At 41.6% G+C, this 25847-nt stretch overlaps 1 protein-coding gene across 4 annotated transcripts in view; it reads left to right on the plus strand.

The window, feature by feature from the left end:
- The window catches only part of cadm1a (cell adhesion molecule 1a), a 331329-nt gene that overhangs the window by 212669 nt on the left and 92813 nt on the right, over positions 1 to 25847 (plus strand). For all 4 annotated transcript variants that reach the window (XM_069145843.1, XM_069145844.1, XM_069145845.1 and 1 more), the window contains exon 2: positions 8588 to 8605. In XM_069145843.1, coding sequence (XP_069001944.1) covers positions 8588 to 8605 — 18 coding nt within the window. The remainder of the gene's footprint in view (positions 1 to 8587; positions 8606 to 25847) is intronic.

The following is a 25847-nucleotide window of genomic DNA, read 5'->3' on the forward strand; positions in this document are numbered from 1 at the left end:
CGATGTCTTACATTCAAAGTCTGCAAAAATAATAGAGCGAGCAAAACCATTTCTTTTTTCCAAGCGAGTGGAATATGACAGCAGCATTTATGAACTCCACACTCTTCTGTTGCGTAGAAAAACCAATGTTATGTTTGGGGATAGTTTGTCACTTCCTGTCAGAACGTATAAATGTGAACAGTTGAAGACCCGGAATGATTTTAATTATTTATTTCACCCACACGTACGGTTTCCAGTTTAAAATCTGATTATAATTGTCGCCTCTCGGTCTCCGATATGTCGAACAATGAGATAAAAGTAAAGAGTCTTAAATTAGATGGAGTATTTTGGGCGAAGAAGCGAGTTTACGTGACGTCTTCGGCTCCGTTACGCTCCAACGCCTCCAGATAGATTTCTAATGCATTACGCTGAAGACTTTCGTTGTGTGGCGGGGAGCAGGAAAAAAAAAAAAATCAGTTTCTTGACTTCTTCCACTTCATACAGCTCAGTGGTCACGTTATCGCACCGCCGTTTGGTGTCTTCACGCCACCAAGTCCCAACGCTGTCTGGAGCCATTGGGTTTCCATTACCACAAATCCATTCCACTCATTTAAAATTAATGGCCGCGGACCTTCCCTGACCCCGGAGATAAGCTGGGGCAAGTCTTTCTCTATAGAACACCTTGAGGATTAGGTTTTCCTCTCCTTATCAATCCATCTGTAGATCTTGCCTGGCCATGATAATAACTGGGTGGTCACTGGAAAAGGAGTTCTTGTTTAGTTTCAGTCCTTCTGCTACTTTTATTTTCCTCAGCAGTATTTGTTTAATGAATGATGCAATGGCGCAATTGTGCATCTCTTGCATACTTCATTTTACTAATAAACAGATTTTATTCTGGAAAATCCTTCTTAAATTGGGTGTAAATCTATTTCTCCAGCTTGTTTACAGATGGTACCAAGGCTATGGTCAGACTGACAGCCAAAATCCAGATTGATTTTTTTTAAAGTCTGAACATAAAAAAAAAAAAAAAACACATGAAATTCGATTTTTCCCATTTCGGATCGCTGACACTCCCGTCTGATTTCTACAGATGTGTCTCAGTCTGGATTTCTTGCGTCACTCAACGCAACACGCTGTGAGGACATCGTTTTCAGAAAGACAGTGAGCAGAATATATACTACCGCGAGCAGAGCTTTTGAAGAGTCCAGTTTTTTTCCGCTGTAGAGGGCAAAGATAACAACAGTTCAAGGAAAGAAGCCAAAATAAACTGTCGGTTGCCACAACCGTACCGGCAGTTTCCGCGTTGGAAAGCTGCACGTACGTCGTTACCACAGCAACCCACGCAGATAGATTGGGGATATCTGCACACAAACCCGAACAGTGCAGACCGTCTGTCCGAACGATCCCATTTGAGAAAGAAATCCGATTTGCCTTCAGTCTGAATGACGCTTTGGTGTTTGTGTTGTTTTGGATTATGTTATATATATATACAGAAGGGCATTCCTAATATTTGGGCCATCTCAACAAGTCAAGGATAAAACAAAGAGGAAACCCTCAAACTGTTACGCTTGTCAACAGTTAATTCAGAACATTTTTTTGCACACATTTTTGCGGTTCTTATCTCCTGCTGTTCGAAGGTGACATTTTGTGGCAGAGCTGTCTGCTTCAGGGTAAAACTACTGCTACTCTATATTTTCCTTTTTCTCAACTATGAAAAGATCTAAACCAACAACATTAGTCCTTCACAGAATAGCTTCAATCCTCTCCATGGCATTCAGCCTCAAGCCTTGTGCTGTCTACTGTCACTATTTGTTTATAGACAATAAATAATAAAAGAAAAAAATGCCAGTCTCTCATTTCATTTCCAGTAAATGGTACAGTAACATAAGGGTTAATGCCACTGGAGGAAACAATGGAAAGCTACAGTTTTTCAACTGTTAGAATTACATCCAATTACTCTCAGTGTGAATAACCCGCGCTATATTATTTTCCTTTTTATGGCAGCTGGATGGAAATTTAGACAATAGCAAAACTCTCATGAAATGAAGCTCATCCACATTTTAAGTGACGCTTTTGTCCTACGTTTTCAGTGATAAGTGTACATAATCTACCAGATGGCACTGTAAACACACACACACACACACACACACACACACACACACACACACACACACACACACACACACACACACACACACACACACCAGAATGTAAAAAAAAGCACTCATATAAAGGACCCTCGATGCATAATGTTACGCTCTTAAAAAGCTGAACTGTAATGCATTGACTCCTTTTTTTGTTTTTTTTTTCTATCTGGCTGCTCTCATCCACCATGAAAATGCAGGTCTATCTGTTCAAAGTCGTAAGATGCACGAGGCGGTGTATTCATCCGCCACCCGTGGCTCGGTGGGTGGTGAGGCGGGGTGAGGATTGAGGGTGTTGGGGACATTACCCAAGGCTTCCTCTTTTTTTGGTTCTTTTTTTTTTTTCCTGCGCCCTGAGGACACAGCCACCGGTGGAGGTGGAGGGAAGGAGGGAAGGAGGGAGGAAGGGAGGGAGGGTTTCTCAGCCTTATCAGCAGGACAGCACCCAGTTCTCTAATCACCGGGTCCCAGAGACAGCCGGAGGTAAAGGCAGACTGGATGGATGAGCAACATCCACGGAGAGTAGGGGGGGAAAAAGAAAAGGAAAGGAAAGCAGGAGGCAGAGATGAAAAAAAGAGAAGCTATGTTTATACCTCTTAGGTTACATCAAATGACAGCTGCTTTCCAGTTCAATGCATAACTGAGTAGAAATCCTTTCGGTGAGAAGAGTCGAGTGCACATTCTGTCCCACAGCACATTGTCGGTGATGAAATATGGAGACTTTTGCGATTGCATCACAAGTCTCTTAGCAACAACAGCAGGTGCCATCTTAAAAGCATCCTTGATATGTGGCTACAAGCAACAACAACAACAACAACAACAACAAAAAAAGATGCTAGCTGTCTGAGTCATGGTCAATTAATTGATTTGATGATTAAAACCATCTTCAAATGAATGTTAGTGTGACTTCTTCAACCTGACCGTTGACTCTATTAACTCTATTAGTCCTTTCATCTTTTCTGAGCCAAACCTGTCACGTAGTCGGAGACGGTTCATCGGTTTGAGTTCTGACAAATCCAGCAAATCACTGCACCTTTGGCATCTTTGTTTTGTGTGACATTTTAGTGAAATTGAATGAGAAGGTGTTGCAACAGCAGGATAAAGACGGCGCTGTGAACCAGTTTCCAGTTTGACAGCGGGTTTATCGTGTACTTGATCCGTCGGTGGCACCGTCGTATCTGCTGCATCTCCACCGCGTCGTGCTTCAGGTTGTCAGGGGATACGTCTCGCCCCGGCTAGCATTAGTGTGAGCGGTGCAGAAATGTTCATGTTCTCTGTGATTATTGAGCTGGATGAAGCGAGCGGAGAGTCGTGTAATGGGACACGCGCTGTGAAACAGCAAATACACTTTTTTTTGGGCCCCGGGAGCAACTTTTCAGTAAATGGGTTGCTATCTTAGAAAGGCTTCGCCAGTTAATTAATACATCCTCGCAGTCTAAATTGGACGCCGACAACCGCTCACCTCCTGGGCTCGCCGTCGTGGCACCGGCTCTGATCCGTTCGCAGAGGAGATTGTTCAAATGATACAATCCCATTTGCTCGACCAGACGTTTACTGTACAGATCCTCCAAGTTAGGGGACAAATTATGTTGTTTGTAACCGCCCTTTAAAACCACACACCGTGGTGGTCTTTGGTCGTAGGCAGGACAATGAAATGTCTTCCAAAACTGTTGAAAAAGGAATTTAAAGCTTAGTTTTATGACATGACAACGTAATGGTTAAAGTATGGTTATATTTCGAGACGACCGTAACTTGTTGGGAGTTAGATTCGTGGTCATGGTTGGAGTTACTACGTTGTTAAGGTAGAGGAACAATGTGTTAAGGTTACGGGACCATTGTGTTCATGCATAAAAGAAAACGTGTGTTGTGGAGCAGGTCAGACAGTTTGGAAAGTAGATTCAGTAGAGGTCACGCATCAACCCGGTATCACGGCAAACACTTTGGCTTTTCACTACGAGCTTCATTTTCCTGTAAATCAAATGGCTCCTCGCATGCAGCAGGTTTAATTTTCGTCCACTACACGAAAACGTGTAACTGTCACGCCTGGACAGGCCAACGCGTAGCTATTTCACGTTTTGCTGTGGTGGACTGGTGTGGCTATTTTATTAGTGAATCTGGGTTGCATGCAAACATGCTGATTAAAAAGCTGTTAATCTATATTCATTTTAAAAAGTTTAAAACTTTTAAAAGAATCTGTTCCTCAACACTATTTTTAATAGACTTTTTCAGACTTTTTTCCCAAAAAAAACAATAAAATATCTTTGTTTAAAAAAACAAAAAAACAAATTGGCACTTTTAACGTAAAAATACATCGTAAACTGACATATTTATTCCTTCAATATATGTAACTGTTAAATTCAAGTTAAATACTTTGAAGTCGGTCATAATTCATGTTTTTTGGGACACAAACCAACACATTCCTAGTTTCCCTTCAAAATTACAAAACTAGCTCAATTCCCTGCTGGCAGAAGTCTCTGTTAACTCCACCTGAGGTTGTTATTCAATAAGGGAAGTGCTGCAGGCAGGAAATAATAGATTCATATATTATCAGAAGCCATTGAAGGCACCTGAATGCAGGTGTGGTCGTAACCCCAGAGCTCACTGTGATAGAGCACACAGTGTTCCATTCTCCACACTTGATTTAGTGCTGTGACTGGTTTAAAAAGAAAGACAATAGGATTGGTGGTATTGATAATTAGTTTTTAATGTGCCACACTCATCATGTCCAATTTCATGCCCCTTAGGCAGCTGATCACAGATTTAATCAACACATTATTGCTTGCTATACTTAAAGTGACTCTGCAGGGAGGGTTGTGCTCTATGTGTGTGTGTGTGTGTGTGTGTGTGTGTGTGTGTGTGTGTGTGTGTGTGTGTGTGTGTGTGTGTGTGTGTGCGTGGGTAGGAGACTGAAGGGGACACAGTGTTAGTGTGTGATGGAGGTTGTCAGCATGTGCATCCATCCCAGCGACGTCCCTCTTTGATAGACATTGAATGTGTGTTCCAGGTCATTAAGCAGCAGCTACGTTTGAAGATGACGCGCTTGGACGCGGTGCGCAGGAAGCCGTTGTTATTGTGTTTGGAGTGAAGAGCGGAGTGTCCGGGCGCCACTCACCTGATGAATACAGATGAAAGCAGCACTGTTACATCTCTTTCTACTTTTTTTAATTAAGTTTTTTTTTTTTTTTTTTTTAGGCCGTTCTCATAACAGCTTTTAGCTTTTGCTATGATGGAAGGTCCTGTTACATTACAGCGTATGATGCAATAAGTAATACCAGTTTGTTTTTTTTGGTCATTTGATTAGTCTGTCCTTTGTCCTTGCTGAGGACATTTAAAGTCCCCAGAGCTTGATACCTAATTATTCTGGGGATTTTTGACGTTTATATCTCGTTAAAATATCTTTTTTTAGCAACATTTTGGGCTTAAATTCATGATTTCATGATGATCCTTCTTTCTGAAGTTGGCACAGAAATTGGTAACTACTTTAATGAAGTGTTCACTTAATCCATGCATGAATTCCTGCGTTAAGCATTAACTAAGGTGTTTAATAAATCATAACCATTGATGATGTACTCACCTTAGTTAAAGACTCAAGTTGTGGCTTTAAGGATCTTCTTATTACAGCTCGGGTCATATTCTTCTAGTTTGTTTTTTCAGATGTAGACTGTATGTATGTCATTTTTATGTATTTGGACAAATAAGACGAGTCACAACAAACCACTCGTACAGCTCAGAGCACGACATCTGTGCCGTCCCTCCCTCTGCAGGAAGACGTTGTTCAAATCTGAGCTGTTTCTTCTTTCTTTTCTTTTTTTTTTTTTTTACTCAAGTCATCTTTGTGCATGACTGCTGCCGCTTTACTTCTTGACGGGAACTTCACGTGTCGGTCCTGACCGACTGCTGCTCACTACAAAGAGCCTATAGTGAGTTGTCAGGCTGCACGGTGAGCGTAGAGAAGGAAGGGGGGGGGGGGGGGCAAATCAGACAACTGGAGCCAGGAAGAGTAGTGGCAGTGTTTATCTTGAACTATTTAGCTCCCTGGCTGCGAGTCAAATGCAGAGAGAGACATTGGGAGGTGGTGGAGGCCTTCATTAAATGCAGCTCAGGCTCTGGTGAAACCCTGGTTAATGTCCCTATCATCTCTGGAGTGGTCCGGCGTCTGGCTCTCTGTCCAAGTGACTCATGTTTAATGCATGTCCGCAGTCCTCGTCATTTAACCTCACCTCTGGAGGTTGGCGGGTCGGGGTGGGAGAAAGCCGAGGCTCCCGCAAGACCCATGAGGGGGCCGTGCAGTTATTCTTCGCCCGCTCTCCATTTGCTTAACATGGGGAGAGCTGCTCCCTGTCTGGCCTATTGCTGGCGTAATCTCCCCACAGCTACCCCCCCCCCCCCCCCCTCATTGCCCTGCATGCACCTGAACTACGGGGTGGTCTGTGTTGAATATGTGGCTCTCTGAAACACTTTGTGAACCCCCCCCCCCCCCCTCCCTCCCTCCCCGTGTGCATCGCCTGAATGCTTAAGCAGGGAACTGCTGATGCTGTGCTGGCAGACTTTTTATGACTTAGCAGTTTCCTGTTTTTTGGTGAGTGCTCGCAGTGTTTTGGTGCAAAAGCTTTTTGGGATTGAAGGCTGTCAAACTCAATCAACCTCCGTCAAACAGCAGCAGCCATTTGTCGGAGCTGACAGGTTGTGAGACTTTCTGTGTTTAGGTTGCGTGAATTCGAGTTTTGTCAGGCTCGTTAAACACTTAGCTGGCTGACGAGTAACGCAGTCGCCTTGGAAATTAGACATGTTGCACACCCTCGTTTGTTTGAGCTGCAGATGTCCAGAGACCCCCCCCCCCCCCCAAAAAAAGCAAAACAGGCAGCGATTTCGGCACAGACGCGTCAGTACGACAGGAAACAGCAGAGCTGAAATTCCTCTTTGTTTTACTTGATCTTCACGCCACATTTTCCTCTGATTTTTCCCCCCCTTGCTTACATGCAAAAGCGAGCCTCCCTCGTCCTCTTCTGCTGCCTCACTTACGCACGCCCACTCAATCTCTGCCTCGCTTTCTCGCTCTGGATAATGGTAATTAGAATATCACCATGATTGAAATTTGGCAAAAGTTGAAGAGGAAATAGGTTTTCTAATCAGAAGCTGCCTCGTAGCTGGAATCCCGATGCTTACTTGGCTGAAAAATGTTCCTCAACGATGGGGGCCTCGGCGGCGGATGCCAGACTGTATTTCGAGGGCCAACTCTGTGAAATCCAGCGTTTGCCGGGGAAGAGCACAAATGCACCAGTTGTGGCTGATTTATCTCATGTAGCTAGTTTATTTATTTATTTTGAAGAAATGGCTCTCGTCTTTGTCGACGGAGAGGTTTTTACTGTCGCCGTCTTTGTAGTGAAAGGATGCGCATGTCTCAGACTCTCGGTGGTCACAGCGCGCATATACATACATTTATATATCTGTCCCGGCTGTTTGGCGTGAAGATCGTTAACAACGGAACAAAGCAATTCAATTAAAGACCGAAATCTCAAGTTTTCAGCAATATTTCGGTGTATTTCTTAACAAAAGGACCGAAGGACTGACTGTTGCTCAAATGAAATGTGTTCGCTATTTCCTGCACAAAATTACTTGTGAAAATTGATGTCATGTCTGTCTGTTCAAAACATGAAACCACAGGCTGAAAGAAGCACCTCCAAAGCTCCCTTTAGTTAACACGTTACAACTTAGTCTGATTAATTCATACAAAAGCCCCCAAAATTGTGTTTGTACTGAGGATTATGTGCTGGACTGTTTATTTTGTATTTGTTTGGCTGGAGGCAGGGACTTCCTGGAGTTTCTGCCGGTTGCTTGGCAACCTCACTCTGTTGCCTTTGGTTTAATTTCTTTACAAATACAGTATCATCTGAATATGACTCTATTCATGATTTGATCCACCAAAAAAAAACATAGAAATGCATTAAAGGAAATAGAAATGTGGTAATTATTGTGTGCTACAGTTAAGAGTTTTGCTGTTTCTAAAGAAAAAAAAATAATATCTCAGAGAATGCGCGTGATTGTGTAAACATGTGGGATGGCAGATATTAGTGCGCGATATCATCTTCTTTGAAACATTTTGGTGCTAACCTCAAACTGATTTGATCAAAGCTTTTCTGTGGCCAAAATTTGCCTTTTGAATCCCATCTTTCAACTTAAGAGTTTTTTTTTTTTTTTTTTTCCTAGGGGGGGGGGGGGGGGTTAATGATTTCTTCTTGCAGAGGGGAAACAGCATGAATACCTTTTTCTTTGCATTTTCACCTGACCTCTCCTGTACTTTATTAGCATGAACCTTTCTGCGCTGGCAAACGGGGACTTTCAATGCTAACCTCCCTTACTGTTTTTGTTTTTCTTGCCTCCCCCTCCCCCTTCCCTCTTCCCCCTCTCCCTCCTTCCTACCACCACTACCTCTGCTGTTCCCGCTCTACCCTCCTCTGACCCAGGAGCTGCACAGGAACCAGGTAAGCCTTTCCCTCCTACTCCTCCTCACCACATCCTCCCTCGCCATATTCCAGCTTTTGTGTCTTTGTGAAAGACACGCTTCCTCTCGGCGTCTCAGGTCACGTGTGCGGCCGATCTGCAATCTTTTCCCCTCAGCTTCTCTTCACATTTCGATTTTTCCGTCCGCCTCACTCCTCATGTCATCTCATCAGTCCAAATCTCACGCCGGGTACTCCCGCTCAGTGAATACGGCCCTGTCATATGTGCCTGTAACTCAGCCGTATGACATAAGGGTTAAATCTGGTAGATATAAAAACAATAATTACACCCACATGTTCTTTGTTTACTGTTTGTCCTGTACACACACACACACACACACACACACACACACACACACAGTACAGTCAGTAGTATTAGTAGTATTTTTAGAGGTAGCAGTAACATTTCATCATCATTACGAGGCTTCGTCGGTTCCATCATTTGACTTTTATTGACATTTTAATGGTCATCACCATATAGTTTATAATATGGTAATAAATCTGCACGATCATGTGGTCACACGGTGTATATCTTCAGTATATTTTCCTTTTGGTGGTCTGAGTGTTGTCACTGTAAAAACACTATACGGCTTTTCTCTGTTCCATTTAAAGCATATTGCTCCTGTTATTGGTGTTTAGTACAAAAAAGGAAACCTTTCAAAAAAAAAAAAAAATATATATATATATATATATATATATATTTATATATACATGCTGTATATCAAGTCATGCTGCCGCTCTAAACGCCTCCACCTCCCCTTCGTCTCCCCTCCAACAAGCCTTTTAATCCAATTAGCAGTGCTAGCGACAGTTATTTATATGTACATGAATTAGAATTGAAGAGCAAGAGATGGTCTCTCTGGGCTGATTGGCCGGAGCCCAGCCCGTCACCGGCCTGCTCTCGGTCACACACCTACTGCCACCGAGCAGCGGTGGTCTCCGCAGCCCGATCGCCCACCGGGCAGCAGCACAAACTCACGTCATCATCATCATCATCTCTTCTGACTTTTCAAACCGAATTAGTGCACACTTCTTTTTTTTTTCTTTTTTTAATCCTCAGCAGTGAAGCACTTGGTCCATGTTGTTTCATCTTCCCAATGTTTTCTCAAACCGTCACAATTAAAAGAAGTATCTGACACGTTGGAATCGGGACGCTCTAATAAGCTGTCTTCTCAGGTTCATCTCAGATCTGTGTTTCTGTTGCATCCCATTGCGTGGACCGAAATAAGTGAGTGTGCCAAATGAGTGTGTAAGCTGCCAGATCTGGCTCGCTTAGCCTTTTGAACTATTTGCCAATGATTGCGGCGCTCCAGAGAGGTGGGAGAAGTCACGTCACGGCGCTGCCAGCATGCCCCTTGAAAGGTCTTAACAATACGTTTCAAATACATTTCTATAAAAAATGTAGAATTTAGGATTCATTCTCGATGCCATTTTTAGTTCCCGTTCATTTTTTGTAGTTGTTAATCTGCAGGGTTGTTAGTCTGAGACGTCACTTTCACATTTCATTTGTAAAAATGATACACTTATGGTTAATTATGAGTCAATCAAAGGGCTCGATAAATGTTCCAGATGGCTTCTTTTGGCTTAAATAAATAGAAATCAACTCTGGGATTGCAGTAGCTTTTAGATTACTCTCTTTTTATTTTCACTTTAGAATAAGTGCTTCCCTTCGTTGCCAAGTGTTTTACAATAAATCAAACTGAAATAAAAATATAAAAGCGTAACAAGATGGAGTACAAGTACAAAACCAAAAAGAAAAGAAACAATACAACAACAACAAAATAGCTGCATTTCCAAGACTTGGACTTCTTTTTGGTGTTCATCCAAGAAGCAAAGTGTGTTTACAGTTGTTTTTTCTTAACTCACAACTGGGTGGAAAATGAAAGAAAACAGCCATAAACTGTCTTCGTGAGATGTTGGGCTATAAAGCCTCCAGAACAGTTTTTAAAAACTGCTCCATCACTAACCAGTTTAGAAGTGTCAGTTGGACCAAACACTCAACTGGAGGCTGTCAACGTGGGCTCCGGAAAAAGGTTTACAGGCATTTGCCACATTGGCTGAAATATGAATCCTTGGCAGGTAAATCCAGCGTGCCCTTCAACAGGGTTGAGATCTGGGTACTGTGAAGGCTGTAGCACACACAGACTGGATATAAAAGTGTTCGTAGCTTCTGGCTCTGTAAAATGGTTCCAATCCAGAAGTGTCTTAAACCGCAATACCAGCGAGTGCCACTAGAGGTCGGCTCCAAAAAGCCTCCGGCTCCATAGACTCCCATTCAACTTCTCTCATCAAATCCAAAGTGAATAAAATGTGTCCATCAGTTATCTCGGTGTTGTTAGCTAAAGTCACTCCTTCTTCTTAGTTTTCTGGAGGTCCATCTGAAAATAATCCCTCATTCATTAGAAAAGAAGATTCAAGAAGACCTGTTTTTGGGGGCGTGTCTGTTTGATTGACAGGCCTGTGGTGCAGTCAGGTTACATCTATCAGTGGGCAGGACGTAGTATCGCCGGGTTTCCAATCAGATCAGTCAGATCCACCGCTGGCTCCTCCCCCAGCTCGTCCAAATATGGTCACTTCCTGCTCCAAACCGCTCCGAACTAACAAGATGGTGACGGACAGAATCTGAACTGGAGGATTCATAACGTTCACAAACCAACGATGACATCACTGATGGTTTCTGCTTGGTAGCACATTATTTGCACTCTATCGATCCTCATCAGACCAGTGAGTCTGACAGTATGCAAATTGTCACACATCTGTACTTTACTACCAATACCTGAGTGCAATTTAATGCCAACACCGACCCCAAGTACCTTTTTGTGAAACCATTTACGAGCAATTAAGGATGAAGGCCATTTAAAATCAATACTACTACAAGACTTAAGACTGCGACACTGGCCTTCATCATCCAAAGGAGAATTAATAGTAGTACCAACTAAATAATTAAAAAACTGGAGCTGAGATTATTTGGATAAATATGTTTTTTATTTCACTGAATTTTGAAAAAAAAAAAAAGAAAAAAAAAAAAAGATCATTTTTGAAAAGCCTTGAAATAAAATTTAAAAAAAACAAAAACATTTCTGTGTGTCAAAGGTCACACTGTTTCCTTCGTTGACATACCACTACCGACAAGAGCCCTTTTTTTTGTTTTTACCTGCATGGGTGTTTGTTCTGTATGCCAATCAATAGAAAGGAAGACGTGAGGTGGACTGAGGGACACAGCAGTTAAACACAAGGAGTCTTATCCATGTGTGCACAGACGGGCTCCTCAAACACACACAAACATGTGCACACACACACACACACACACACACACACACACACACACACACACACAAACAGTGCAGCTCAGATTAATGACTAAATCAATCACACGCGTACAGTGTTTGCTTGTCATCCTGTATGCTTTTCTTTTATAACACAGGTTCAATTTCCCAAGCTACTGAAGCTCTATCAGCGTTTCCTCAGAATATGTATTCAGCAAGGTCATCTCTCACTGCACCAAGAAATGTGCCTGCCACAAGGATATGTCTTTGCTATTGAAATGTCAATAGTCCCCCAGTCCAATGCATTGCAATCTACATTTGTCAATACATGAGCTGCTTAGAGCCACACTGCGCGCTGAGAATGCAACTCGTTCATTAAATAGAGGCTCGGGTCGACTCCCGTCGACGCTGATTTATGCAGGTAATAACTGCAGGAGGTTTGAATCTTATTCAAGGTCTTAAGTGGTGAAATAGATAAATACAATTTGAAATTTTCAGCTTTACAGATAAAACTGCAAGGTCAGAATTTTCTAATTTAGCAAAGCAAGATATTTACCGTTTAGAAATAAAACTTCCAGTTATATATGCCTCTTTGTTATGGCAGGAGGAGGAGGAGAGGGAAGGCAATTAATAAAAAAATGCAAAAGGTAGGCTAACTGCGTGCCATAAAAAAATTACGATAGAAATTAGAGTTTACGGGGAGGCGAGAGGTCGGACTCCCTCATGCACACGGAGCTCAGTAAAACACATTTAGTGTGGTCAACTCCATCTGCTCAGAACGGGGAAAAAAAGAAGTTTAAATTAAGTTTGAATGTACATTTTTATGTTTTTGTTGATAAGTGTTGTCTTTCCTGAAAGATAAGGCTAGCGTGATTTTATATTTTGCTTTTAAAGACGCCGTCTGTCTCATCCAGCATAAGTACTTTCCTATATCAGCTCTTGCAATATTCATTTGAAGCAGAGGTTCTTGAAACAGGAGTAACTGGCCGCAGAAAGATGAAAGTCGGACTGACTCAAACTACAGCACCTCTGTTAATGTTAATACTGAATCATCTTCCGTTCAGCGCAGTTTAGTTTTCATGTTTTCTTTAGTTGTTGGACAGAAGAAGAACAAACGGTTCTTGAGAAAAATTTAGAAAACTGAACCTTAAATCCTCCCTGGTTTCACTTACAATCTCGAAGATCTCCGTTTTGTTATCTTTGGCGACACCTGTGGCCATAAGCTGTAACTGCAGCTGTGTTTTTGGACTTTTACTTTATTACTTTGCTTTTATCCTAAGAGTGTTGCCACAGACACTCATATAGTTCAGTTTCTAATGCTGCAGATTATTCCTTTAAATAGCACTAAATTTGAAACACCAAAGTTTGATTTGAGGAAACGTAGCATCATTGAATCGCCTATAAAAACAATACTGTTAGATACTTAAATATTTACAGATGCATTATGACACGTTGAAAACAAACATGATTTTTTTTTTTTTATTAGTACAAATTACTGATGCTGCCAGTTTATATAAACCTAAAGCTAACCAGACTCACTGCTCCAGTGTGGCTGTCACTGGCAAATTAACGCCTATACATGTGAATATATATGAGACAAACCATATAACTGAAGATTATTATACCTTCTTATTGAATCTCCTCCCGTGTTTTTATTCCTCTGAGTCTCCTGCTTCACAGACAGACTGGCCGAACTCTAACAGAGCGATGTTGTGATGTGATCTGATCTACCGAGAGCGTAATAAAATCTAAACGGTTGAACTTTGACCGCAGACACGTCTTGATCATTAAGGAGAATGGCACAGCTGTTTCGGCTGTGCTTTTTTCTAATTAATCTGTCATATTGCAGACACTATATTATGACGGCGCCTGTTCAAAGTAATTATCTCTGACATTTACAGATAAATAGAAATTCTTCTCGCTGCTCATGACCACCGGCCAATATAAAACAAACCAGTGATTCGACTTAAATTTAACCGCGTGTGGAAAGTTAAGCGAGTCATTTTACACTCATAAACTCAACATAGCTATAGTGTTTCTATGATATGATCATAAGTAGGGCTGATATTGCTGTATAGAGTAAAATGGCACATTTTTTATTATTTAATCTAACAGGAGAAAGTGAGAAAAGCTGTCCAGGTTTCTCTCATGTGTCCAGCGAGAGAGGAAGATGATTAAATATGCATTAATCACATCAGGTTGTTGAGGTTTGTAATCACAGTTTTGTGTAATTCATCCTCCGATGTTTACAGTATGGGGGGGTATTAAATATTCATCCTTTTGATTAGGAGAGGTAATAATGTGTACTTTCTCACCGGTGTCATTTTACGGTGATTACATTATTTGTCTTAATTAAATCATCAGGAAATAATAAATGACTTGTGTGCGGCCCTCGACAGTTTACACAACATACAGCGTCACACAGCAGCCAGTCAGAGTGCAGCGCTTCACCGTGAGACTCTCACAGCATCGATTCGGTTCCTTCCAACACGAGCAGGAATTTGGGCTTCAAGAACATTTCAGCGTCTTTCAAAGTCCCGAACGCCAACAAAAATGTTGGAAGAAAAAACAAAAGTCAGGAGAAGTTGAATCTAAATTTGAGTACGATGAAGTTATTAAAACTTTCTAAAGAAGGAACATGCATATACTCCTAAATATGCACTTCTAACAGTTCTTTTTTAAATTGATCCCACGAGGAAGGAAATATCAGGAAATGTCAGGGAATTTTAAAAACTTTTCCAGACGAAGAAAGTCAGGCAATTTATTGACATTTTATTTGCCATTTATCAAAATGTACTATTGTCCATGTATGTAGCTGTGACATTAGTGAGCTCGTTATTGTCTGTGTGTGTGTTTGGTCGCGTTAGCGGTCACTGACAGGAATGGAAAATGTAGCTTATTAGCTTGTGAGCTAATTACCGGTTTTATTCGATAAATCCTTTGCCTCTGCAGCCAGTATTTAGACACGATGTTAATTTATTTCATTATCTGTGCAAACAGAATCTGTTTCTTGTCTGCTCGGAACAACGGCAGCATTTTCTTCTGTTTATTATAGGTCATTGAATTTCTGCTTTTTAGCCAGTGAAAAGTTGGAGAATTTGACATTTGACAATTTCAGCAGTTTTTACAACAGATTTATTTAAATTTCGTATTCTGGTTATTCTGTGGAATGTCCTGAAGCAGGATACGAAAATAAATCGACAAATAAAACAAGTTTGTTTCCCCAAAGTGTTTGGATGGCTGTAAACTTAAAGTTGCCGTGTCAGAGCTGTAACGTTATGGCCGGTGTTGCGGGGGCCCCTCAGCAAAAGCCTCGTTTCATAATTGAGGAAGTGGCACTGCAGTGAAGAGAAACAGAAGTTTGAGTAAATGTACTTGGAAAAGTCGAGCAGACCAAACTCATAGTGCAGTGATGGCGTATTGACTGTTTCTGCCAGGAACCGGAGAAAACTGAAGAAACCCAGCGGTCAACACTGCTTTCTGTTGTGGTAAAGTTTGATTCTCAAAACTACATTCATTAATATGGTCTAATATAAATAGAGAATAAAACTATTGCAATGTTAAAGGGTGACGCCACAGATATTTTACAGGTTTTCTTTAGCCTCTTTCAACTCATTGTTTTGGTGCCATGTCTTCATAATTCCAGTATGAATTCAGTCTTAAGATCAATTCATGCTTCGCATGTGCAAATAAATATATTTTGCTTTGCAGACCGGTAGAGCACCCACTGACATTCTCCCCTCTGACATTAACATTGGGTTCACGTTGCTAAATGCCAGTTTATATTCTTCACTTTGTTTCACAACATACCCAGAAGCGTCCGACTCTCCTATCGTAGGATCGGTGTCACATGGAGACATTTCTCCCACACAGGGGCGCCTGCCGTGGGCTCTCCTGCTCACGCAGAGAGTGTTTAATCAAAAAATATAGTTGTATTATTTGGCTGGTACTCAATGGTATCATTGTATTTCTAAGTGGAGCAACCAGAGCTAAAGGTTCATACAACAAATGTTCCTCTCACTGCTTTTCAGTGCACCTGCGCTGAGCATCCCTGCAGTGGTGGATGGACACTTGGCATGAGGAGGTTTTTACCAACAAAGGACATTTGCTAGTTTACAGAAAATAATCTGTTGCTTTTAGCTTTTTAATCTCACTGGTTCACTCTGGTTGCTGTTTTGTTTTTGTTTTTTCTTCACCTTTCCTTCCTGTTTAAAAACGATCCTCGTTACCGTGCACCAAATAGGTACCGGTCTACACCGGCATGGAGTGCACTTAAAAACCATTTGTGTCCGTAGCATCTCTGGCCGCTGCATTTTATGAGCAGGAAGCTGCCATCAAACAGCCGACGACGTACGGTATAGCAGCAAGTTAATAGGGCCGTAGCTTTTTCCTCAATTTACACTCCAACGAATATCGAAAACGTGTAATACGTTAGAATGAATTCACAACCGCCGTGCCTTTTGAAGACATTATTGTTGTTTTATTTTTAATTTTACTTCAACATTATGTAACACAATTGCATTAACAATGATACTTTCATACCTCCTGAAGCTGAGGTTGCCGTGCAGCTAAAGTTACTCTAAATAGCCAGTAAAGATACAAATTTAAATAAAATAGATAATTTTTTTAACCGACTGAAAGAATAGAAAAAAAAAAAAACCTCTTAATTATTGATCTTTCCTATAATTTATATATTCAGTTATTTTTTTGAACCACACCGAAAGTCCATTGGATTTATTTGCGCGGCGTCGTGAAACTGTGCGAGGTGTCGTTCATTTGACAGATAAATTGTGCCGATGTGCACTTTTTTTTTTTTTTTTTTTTTAGCTCTTTCTTAGGAGGACACCTTTGTCATCAGTTGTTTGTCACTTGTCGCGGCCCCTGAAGAGTAAACCTGCTTCACCCAGCGTGTGTCAGGAGTTGATGGCGAGATACCCCCCTCCTCCCTCCTCCATCCCCCCCCCCCCCCCCACCCCACCCTCCGTTTTCTGCTTTCTCACGCTGTTCTGCAGCTGCCTGACTCGGCATAATATCCACATGACTGGCTGCACATTTAAGATGGTTCAGTCAGGATACACAGCGGCTCCACGGCACAAACACCTGCACACATTCTTCGTTCGGAGGTTACTTCTTTGTAGTTTTAACATCCTCAAATAAACATTTTGTGCATTCTTCCATAATACAACAACAACAAAGTTTAAATGCTGCTGCTTGAAAATAGTAGCTGAACAAATTCAGTCATGCAAGAAATATGTTTTAAATTTGAGATTCTTATTATTGATCATTCCAAATTAATGACAAGGTCAGGATAATTGGTTTATTTTAATTTTTTCATAATGTTATCGTCTCTTCTGTTACGCCTGCATTCAGGACACTTCTATGATACTACAAGCTCCATTTTTAATTAAGGTTTTTAATAACTTTTTGGACTCATTTTAGATTTTTTTTTTTTTATCTGCCAGAGAAGACGGAGGGAGGACCGTAATTTGTACAACATGCAGCACTTTTCTTTTTAAAAAGAGTAATAAGGCACCATTATGTTGCAGGATGAAACATAAGTGGCAGTTTTGCTAAATGATGTCGTTCAAAATTACTATCTAATGAAAAAAAGACTGACAAATTCAATCAAACAGGCAAAATATTCTTCACTCAAACTCTATAACTGATGAATTGTGATGCTGGCAGCGGTTTTTCTTCTTTTTTTTTTTTTAACAATGCTGCTTCTCTTCACACAAATTGAAGCCTAGATCAAATAATAAAATCCTCTTCGTCTGAAACATTAAACTTCCCATCAGAATCTCTGCAATTATTTCAGTGAGAACAGTGTTATTAATAAAACTACAAAAACACAAGTGTAGTAAGCCAGTTAAATACGTCCTTGTCAATGTTTTAGTCATTTTGTCAAAGAGTCACAAAACAACTGAAGAGGCATCGATGCTTAAAGGAGACGCTAATGAATGAGGATATGATGGAGGACGCTGCAGTGCCCTCTACCTCCTTCTCCTCTTTCTCTCTCTCCTCCGCTGACCCGACTAAAGGCTCACAGCCTACTTTTGTTTATCTGGCAGGGGATGTAGAAGCACCCCCCCACCCCACCCCACCTCCACCCCCACCTCCACCCCCCTCCCACTTCCCCAGCGTTCTCCCGCTCCGTCTTTCCTCCCTGAAAGATATTTCCAAATGAGTGAGCCCAGACCACAGCTGCCTCTCTGACGCATTAATCACTTGGCTGCCACCCTCCTCCACTCCTACACACACACCCACACACACCCACACACACACACACACACACACACACACACACACACACACACACACAAACACCCACACACACACACACCCACAGGCTCATGGATAACCTCACATAAGTAAAGGCATGTACCGCTACCGTGTAATATAAACACGTGTCAACACACACGACTTGAGCACATTTAAGATGGAAAACGCACGAAGCGTCCACCCACCACTCAAGTGATCTCGACTTCCACTTCCCTCCGTCTCCATCCAGCCACGGCTCCCACATGACTCTCCATTTTCCTCGTCATTAGCGACACCAACCAGCATCCATCCCTCCGCCGCCTCCCCGCGCCGCTCCAATGTTTACTTCTTCCATTTGATTCCAGTACAATACCTGCCTTTCGTCTCCCGCGACACAGAGACGGCGAGAGAAGGGGAGGCAGGCCTGCTTTAAGATGCTAATTTGTCTGAAATCTTATGTAAAATGATGCACCTTGTTTATGTAGCAGCCCTGTCAGTGACGAGTGGAGCATGTTACACTTCCTGACAGTGAAACCGAACTTAATGAGGCCAAGTCATCAGTGGGTTCCTGGAGGCAATAGCAATATAATTATTTTTAGACTAAAGCTATCCATAATCTCTAATTACACTAAACTTCAATGTTCGGAAACACCTGCGCTGATTAATATAATAATATTGTGTCACCCGACACCCAGATCTCTTCGGCGGCTTTTTAGCTTGTTTTAGCGTGTTGTTTTGTTTTTTAAACCTGAAACCTTTTGCTTTTATCAGCATTGTTTCAAGCTGCGACCAATTAAAAAGGTATTCAACGTTAACTGGTGAAGAAGCGAAAATAATCTTCAGGAGAGGAAACTTGAGTGAAAGTTGGATTTTAATTAGTCGGATAGAAATATGAGTCCAAATGTATCCTCATTACACCTCTCGTCTGCTGGGTGTTTACATTTGCATTTGATAACATGTCCGTCATAACTTTAAGCTGTAAGGTGATATACCCTAAACTCACATTTCTCCAAATGTTTTAGCTTCACTTTAATCTCTTTGAACTGACAATCAAAGTGGTTAAATTACAAAAAGTCTTGCAGTGTTTTGGTGGATGGAGAAAAATAACGTTTCACCAAAAAGGTTTTCTGATCTGTTTTTAAAGTTCTTTGTGAAGCTGGAAGATGATTGTGCTGTTATGAAGATGCTAACTTTCTGCAGTGTTGAGCAACACACCACAAATGTTAATTATGTTGTAGGAGTGTGATGATTGTCGTGATAAAGGCAAGCCGTTGTCGTAATGGGGTCAAACTGCTACGCAGCGTAACCGTACGAGATACGATCGCAGCTTATCCAGAAACAAACATGGCTGAAAGACGCCGTATTCGACAGGTTTTCAGCTCGGTTGAAGACAGTCAGTTAATTGACAGTCGCGCTGCTTCCTCAGACAGATTTTCTGTAATTAAAACCAACTGAGCTGAACAGCCAATAGAAATCTTCCCTTGTCTACCTCACTGCAGGGCGTGAAGGTCTTTCAGTTCCTCAAATATTTTACATCAAGACATAACTACCGTGAAGCCCTCGGAGCTGTGAGGCCGTGACGCGTGACTGCAGAAACAAAAGTCGGCCAGCGCAGCCGGAGAGCTGGCAGTGGAAGGAGGCAGAGGGAGCTCTAAACAAAAGAAACATATTTTGGTTTGATATTTAGGAAGTTTTGTTTGATTATATTGTGCGATGGCCTGCTTGTGTTATGTTGCAGTCTGCTCTCGCTCAATGTTTTACCTTCCGTGGCTTTTGAGCCGGGCCGTGACCTCGTGGCGATCCCGGACGAGCCCCCAATCAGTCCACGTTCCCTTTTGACTTCCGCTCGGACCGAGAAAGTCCTGAGGATTGTATGATGTAGAGACACCGAGCCCAGGTGTCTCCAATCAGGATGATGGCCACATGAGAGGGCCGTTCGTACGGACTCTTCTGTAAATACGACCCCAATTTGAACGCAGCAAACGCCACGGTTTTGCCACTCCGACGCCGATCAAACGCAGTGTGTTAAAAATAAAAACAGAAAAACGTGGTTACATTTAGGAGAACAGGTTCAAGATCAGCTGTCAGCTTCTTGAACAGGCGTTTTCGTTGAATTTTACTGGAATGTTCTTTATGGAAGATGAGGCCCGCCGTCGCACTGGTTTGCTGCCCTCTAGTGGACTGACAGGTGTAATACTTGCTTTGGCGTGATACTGGGATGATATACATATATGAAATGCAGCAATATGAAGACATGCAGTAATCACTGACAGTTTTGAAACAGCTTTTCGGGTTGCTGTAAGTCATCCTACTGAAATGACAGCTTAAAAATCAACATCTCTCGTAATTGTTAGAAAAACATTAACACCTCCGAGTAACTTCTATAGAAGATGGACTGAAAATGACGTCGGTGGGATGGACACATTTTTCAGCGTAATTATCTGACTGTTGTGTCAACCTCAATTTCCAAAACACTAACAAGTTGTTTGCATCTACGAGGTTCAGGTCAGGGAACATTTCAGCCTCTAGAAATTGTTAGGAAGATACTCTCTCTCTGATTTTGATGTAACAAATCAAAATTAATTTCATTTCAGTTTTTTGTTAACAGCTGCTGCATATTCATGAATAATTACTCTGTAATTTTCCCAGAGACTCTCATATAGGATCCAGTAACACTGCACTAAACTGATGTACATATTCTGACTGCAGGCCTCGCAGCTTCCCTTGTCGAATGAGATTATTTCAGAGCGGCAGTCCTCCCAGTAAATGTTTGTAAAACTCACATTTAAATAACTGCAAACTACAGTGGACAGAAGTGGCAAGAGAAAACAAAATGCAAACAAACAAGCAGTGGTTGGACATGAGACAACAAAAAGTAAAAAAATAAATAAACTGGAGTGGAGATTTGTTTTTGTTTTTTTGTGCACAGAATATAAACAAACCAAAATATAGCAGCGCACTTGGAGCTGTAAAACACACCGCTGAGATTTGTATTTATTTACAGCATTTTGCATTGTTAGAATTTTTGCATTGCACTCATTAAGCTGAGCAGGGAGATAAAGGCGTTATGTACAGCATACAGCAGCATTGGTAGCACCAAAAGCCACTTACATGCTCACTGCAAGCATGTAACACCCTGCAAAGCTCTTCACACCCAGTTCTTACATAATGTGTCACAAATCCACTGTTCCACAAAGCCTCAGTGGGAGAGGCACAGTGTGTGTGTGAGCATGTGTGTGTGTGTGTGTGAGGTTATAGGAATAGCTGGGAGAAATATTTAACGTAATGGCCGAAACTTAATGTCATACGCAATCATGCGACATTCAGTGCCGGTCAGTCGGTCCACTACTTTGGTCCAAATTGAAATATCACAACAAACATTGGATGGATTGCCAGAAAATTTGAACACAGACTTTCATGTTCTGCACAGGATGATTTGTAATTACTTTGTTGATCCCGAAATTTTAAATTTCAAGCATATAAAGTATTTCATTATCTGCGGCACGGTGACTATAATTTTAGAGTTTCATGTATAACTGCCTTAACGGTGACCCATCTCGATCTCCCGGCTCTGTGCGTGTTTCTTTGACACTTTAAAAGCAGGGCGGTTTATTAGCAATGCAGTCAGATGCATTATCTTACGTCTGAGTGAGTCTCAAAAGGGGCTTTCTGCTATCTGCAGCTTTAGCTTTGGTCTATTATGGATTACATGGTTGAATAATGCAATGTCAGACTGGAGCGGGGGGATATAGGCCCTCAAAAAGTAAAGGAGCGGTTCAAGTGACTGATATTTATATAGCTTATTTAAAGAAATATTCTTTGGAGGTGCATGAATTATGTTATAGGTTTAAGTGGAATCAGGCAAAAAGTTTTTTGTCTTTTTTTCAACTTGTATGAGGTATTTTCAGACAGAACTGTTTTGGGGACTCTCTGGAAGAACTACGTAATTTCAAGGGCTTTTTTTTCTGTTGGCATTTGCACCGCCAATATATACGCTGAAATGAGAAACATCTCTTCTGCATGCAACGTACGATAAGAAGAACAAGAATAAGTCAACATCAGTTTAAGTTTAAGCTATATGGAGGATATTTTCACCGCTGTACCTCGCCGTCAGACAGCCCTCTTTATCGGGGACGTGCATCCTTGTATCGCTGTCCTCAAAGCCACTAGACTCCTTTGATAAAAACAGTAATTTTACATGTATCACGGCTCTGTAAAGTAGTGAACCAATCACTGCTCATGTCACTACAGTTCCTCTTGTGTGGTGAAAGTACCCATCCCAAAGGAAGAGCTAAAAAAAGAACTACGGTGGTTCTCAGTTCCTGCGGTCCAGACACAAAAATAAGGAGTTACTTCCTCACACGTAGTTCCTAAAAAAGTTCCCTTGGTGTAAAAGCGCCAATGAAAACATTTTGTTCTTAAAATAGCAAGAAGCTTAAACATCATAATGGCATATTGGTATATCTGTAACTCCCACATGTTTTACTCAGGAAAATTCATTCAGAAAATAAATAAAAAAAGTTTAAAATCTTGCACAAATTGAAGCCCATGTGAAAATATATTTAGGCACCACTGTAATGGTTCCATTGCTGTTCGGATGAATTTACTCCACCTATGATTATGAGTTTCAGAAACTGCAGCTGTTTATTTTCAGTTAATGACAAAATCCTCAACAATCATGCTGCTGATGCATTGTAATGTGCCACCCACTGGGGCTCCATAAAACCCTCATAAACAGGTACACAAAACATCAACAATAGAACAATGCAAAATTTGTGAGCTCCTCTGTAGTTATTCAACAGTAAATATAAATCTTTAACAGGTAGAAGCTGTAAAAAAGGTTCATAGAAATCAGATAAAATGCTGCGTTGGTTTCTTCACTTGTAAACACGATGCACCTGCAGTCGTAGCTGCATTATCTTCTCTTTACACTCTAAATGGATCCTTTAAATTTTACAGCAGCATATAAAACATGTGGTTCTTTTACATACTGACCCATCTTGTTAAAATCACATTTTGGTTAATGACTGTGGCTGCTGCATCATGTTAACAAGAGCCTACAAAACATAGTGATCGTGGAGTCTGATCGGCAAACTGACCAATGGGCTCATCGGTCGTAAACTCTGCATGTTATATTTTGGAGCTTGAATCTGAACCGCCGCGGTCCACACAGATTAACTGAACTGCCTCCTTCAAATCCTCGCCGAGAGGGATTCCCCTGTTTGAAGTGGTCCGGCCGTACAAGGATCTTTTGACCTTTCCCGTGCTGCCTGTAGCCGTCAGTCGGCCGTACCAACGCAAGCGTTCACACGTCAAGCGGTGGTTGGAATGACAAGCTTTAAATTCAACTTGCATCAAATACATTTTGAAAAGCTAAGTCATAGGTTTCCACCGCCGTGCTCCCTTTTTTTTTTTTTTTTTTCTTGTAATGCCTCAGTACTCACCAAAGCAATTGCTGAGATCTGTCAGTAAAAAGATGTCTGCTGAGGCGGGAAAGACAAGTGGTCAGAGGATCAGACAGCTTTGAAATAAAACCCAGTTTGGACAAATGTATTCAGACAGGAAAAAAGGTGAAGAGTAAAAGGAGAAGTAAACATCCGTCACTGTACGTACCGTAGTTACTGCAGCTGTGTGATTACTGTTATGAAGCCTCGTTCTGATTGGAAAGCAGATGATACTACGTCCCGCCCACTGACAGGCCTGTCAATCAAACAGCCACTTTTTTTTTCTAATTCATTTTCTAATGAATGAGGGATTATTTTCAGACAGACCTCCAGAAAACTAATAAGAAAGAGCGACTTTAGCTGAGAACACTGAAATACCTTGTAGAAAAAAATCTATTAACTTTGTATTTAATGACAGAAATTGAATGGGAGTCTATGGAGCCGGAGGGTTTTTGGAGCCGACCTCTAGTGGCACTCGCTGGTATTGCAGCTTAAAGCACTTCGGCCCTTATTTTGCCGACCTGAAAGCTACGTCCGCTTTTCTCTCCAGTCCGGTGCACACACAGTTTCACTGCACACTGAGGGATTGTTCGCTATATTTTAGGTCATAGTTTTAGTGTTCATTTCCAACCGATACAGCAGAAACAAATACTTTCAGAAATTCGTTTCCTGTTAAGTACTGATCTCGTCCATGAACACTTTGATTTCAGCTGACTGCAGCTGCACAGCGCACTGACTGCCTCTTTGGTTGCTTGACTCCGTAGCTCTTTCCAGGTGACTTGTTAATTGTGTTTTGCTGGCATTGAGTGCATATAGTGACACACTCCACATTTGGTTAACTCTCTGCTTTTCCAGCGCTGAGAGCGCTCTTGAAAAGGCTGCTCGTCATATATAGCCACTTTTCTGGTAACATCAGTCTCATAATAACTTTTAAGGCTAAGAGTCGGTGCTAATGGAAAAATTCCACAAAGTTCTCGATGGATGTTCTCCTAGAAGTTGAAATGCTCTGACAGATAAGACCTGTTCACACGAGATGCGAGCGCAGGAGATCCCTATCACGGCTCTGTTCCCATGTCTTACTCAGTTAATTAAAGCTGGCGTATCTAATGCTAACTCACAGCCATAATTTTATTCCCTGCAACAACCCTTGCATCAATGGCACCTCAGCAGCTCTGATGATGCATGCCTCCATCCATAAATATCTGTCAATATCACGACACTCAACATCTTTACAATTTTAGACTCGCGTGCTTTCAGCTACAACCTTCATAAAAGATGTGGCTGAAGCTGTGAGCAGACCAGGAGACATTTCCAAGGTCCTCTTCTGTAAAAGGATCTATGATATAGGTTCAAAAAAAGAAGTCAGCAGGTTTACTTCTTTAGTATCTTTCCTTTATTTTCTTTCTACCTGTGTGTTTTTATCGTTTTAGCTGAAGCACACTGAATCCACGGTGTGAATCTCCGGTGTCAAAGGGACCGGCTCTGTGCACACCCACATCCACCTGAAATAACAACATCCTCCTTACAACTTCTGTGCTGTAGCGCTGTGTTGCAGTGAAAACAGTTAGTTCATAAACAAATTCCAGCACGAGTGATCGTTTCTGAACCGTTTCCTGCAGAAGTGCAGTTACAAATCTGTCATTGCACATGGAGTCACCTCGGTGTTTCACCTCCAAATACATTTCACTAACCAGCAGCCTTGTTTCAAACTCCTGATTATGTGACCACTCATTTTTCTGTAGAAAAAAAAATCATCTTTTCACCACTGATTGTTCAAAAACCGAGAATATAAGACAGAATTGCCCTTTAAGTTTGACATGGTACATATGTATGAAGGCCAGACTCACCCTGAAGTTTATACATATCGTCCACATCATTATTATGGTGACCTGAGAGGTCGTTATGCTGCACTCATACAGTCGTTCAGAAATCAAGGCCTGGCGGTGCACACAGACATACAATCAGACGTGCTCGCACACATCTGTGAAAACATGCAATCAGACAGGACAGCGCAATCAGGCATTGGCAAAACACATTCACGCACACACACACACACACACACACACACACACACACACACACACACACACACACACACACACACACACACACACACACACATGCACACGCACACACTTGCTCCGGCCCAGCGCGCAAAGATTTGTCATTTTATCAGCAGGAGCCACACCGACAGAGAAAAGGAGAAATGATTGTACGCACTCAGATACACATGTCCCTCCAAATGTCAAAGAGAAA

Source organism: Embiotoca jacksoni, unplaced genomic scaffold, assembly GCF_022577435.1.
Source record: "Embiotoca jacksoni isolate LCO1_2020_lvr unplaced genomic scaffold, fEmbJac1.0.p SCAF_13, whole genome shotgun sequence".
NCBI lineage: Eukaryota > Metazoa > Chordata > Actinopteri > Embiotocidae > Embiotoca > Embiotoca jacksoni.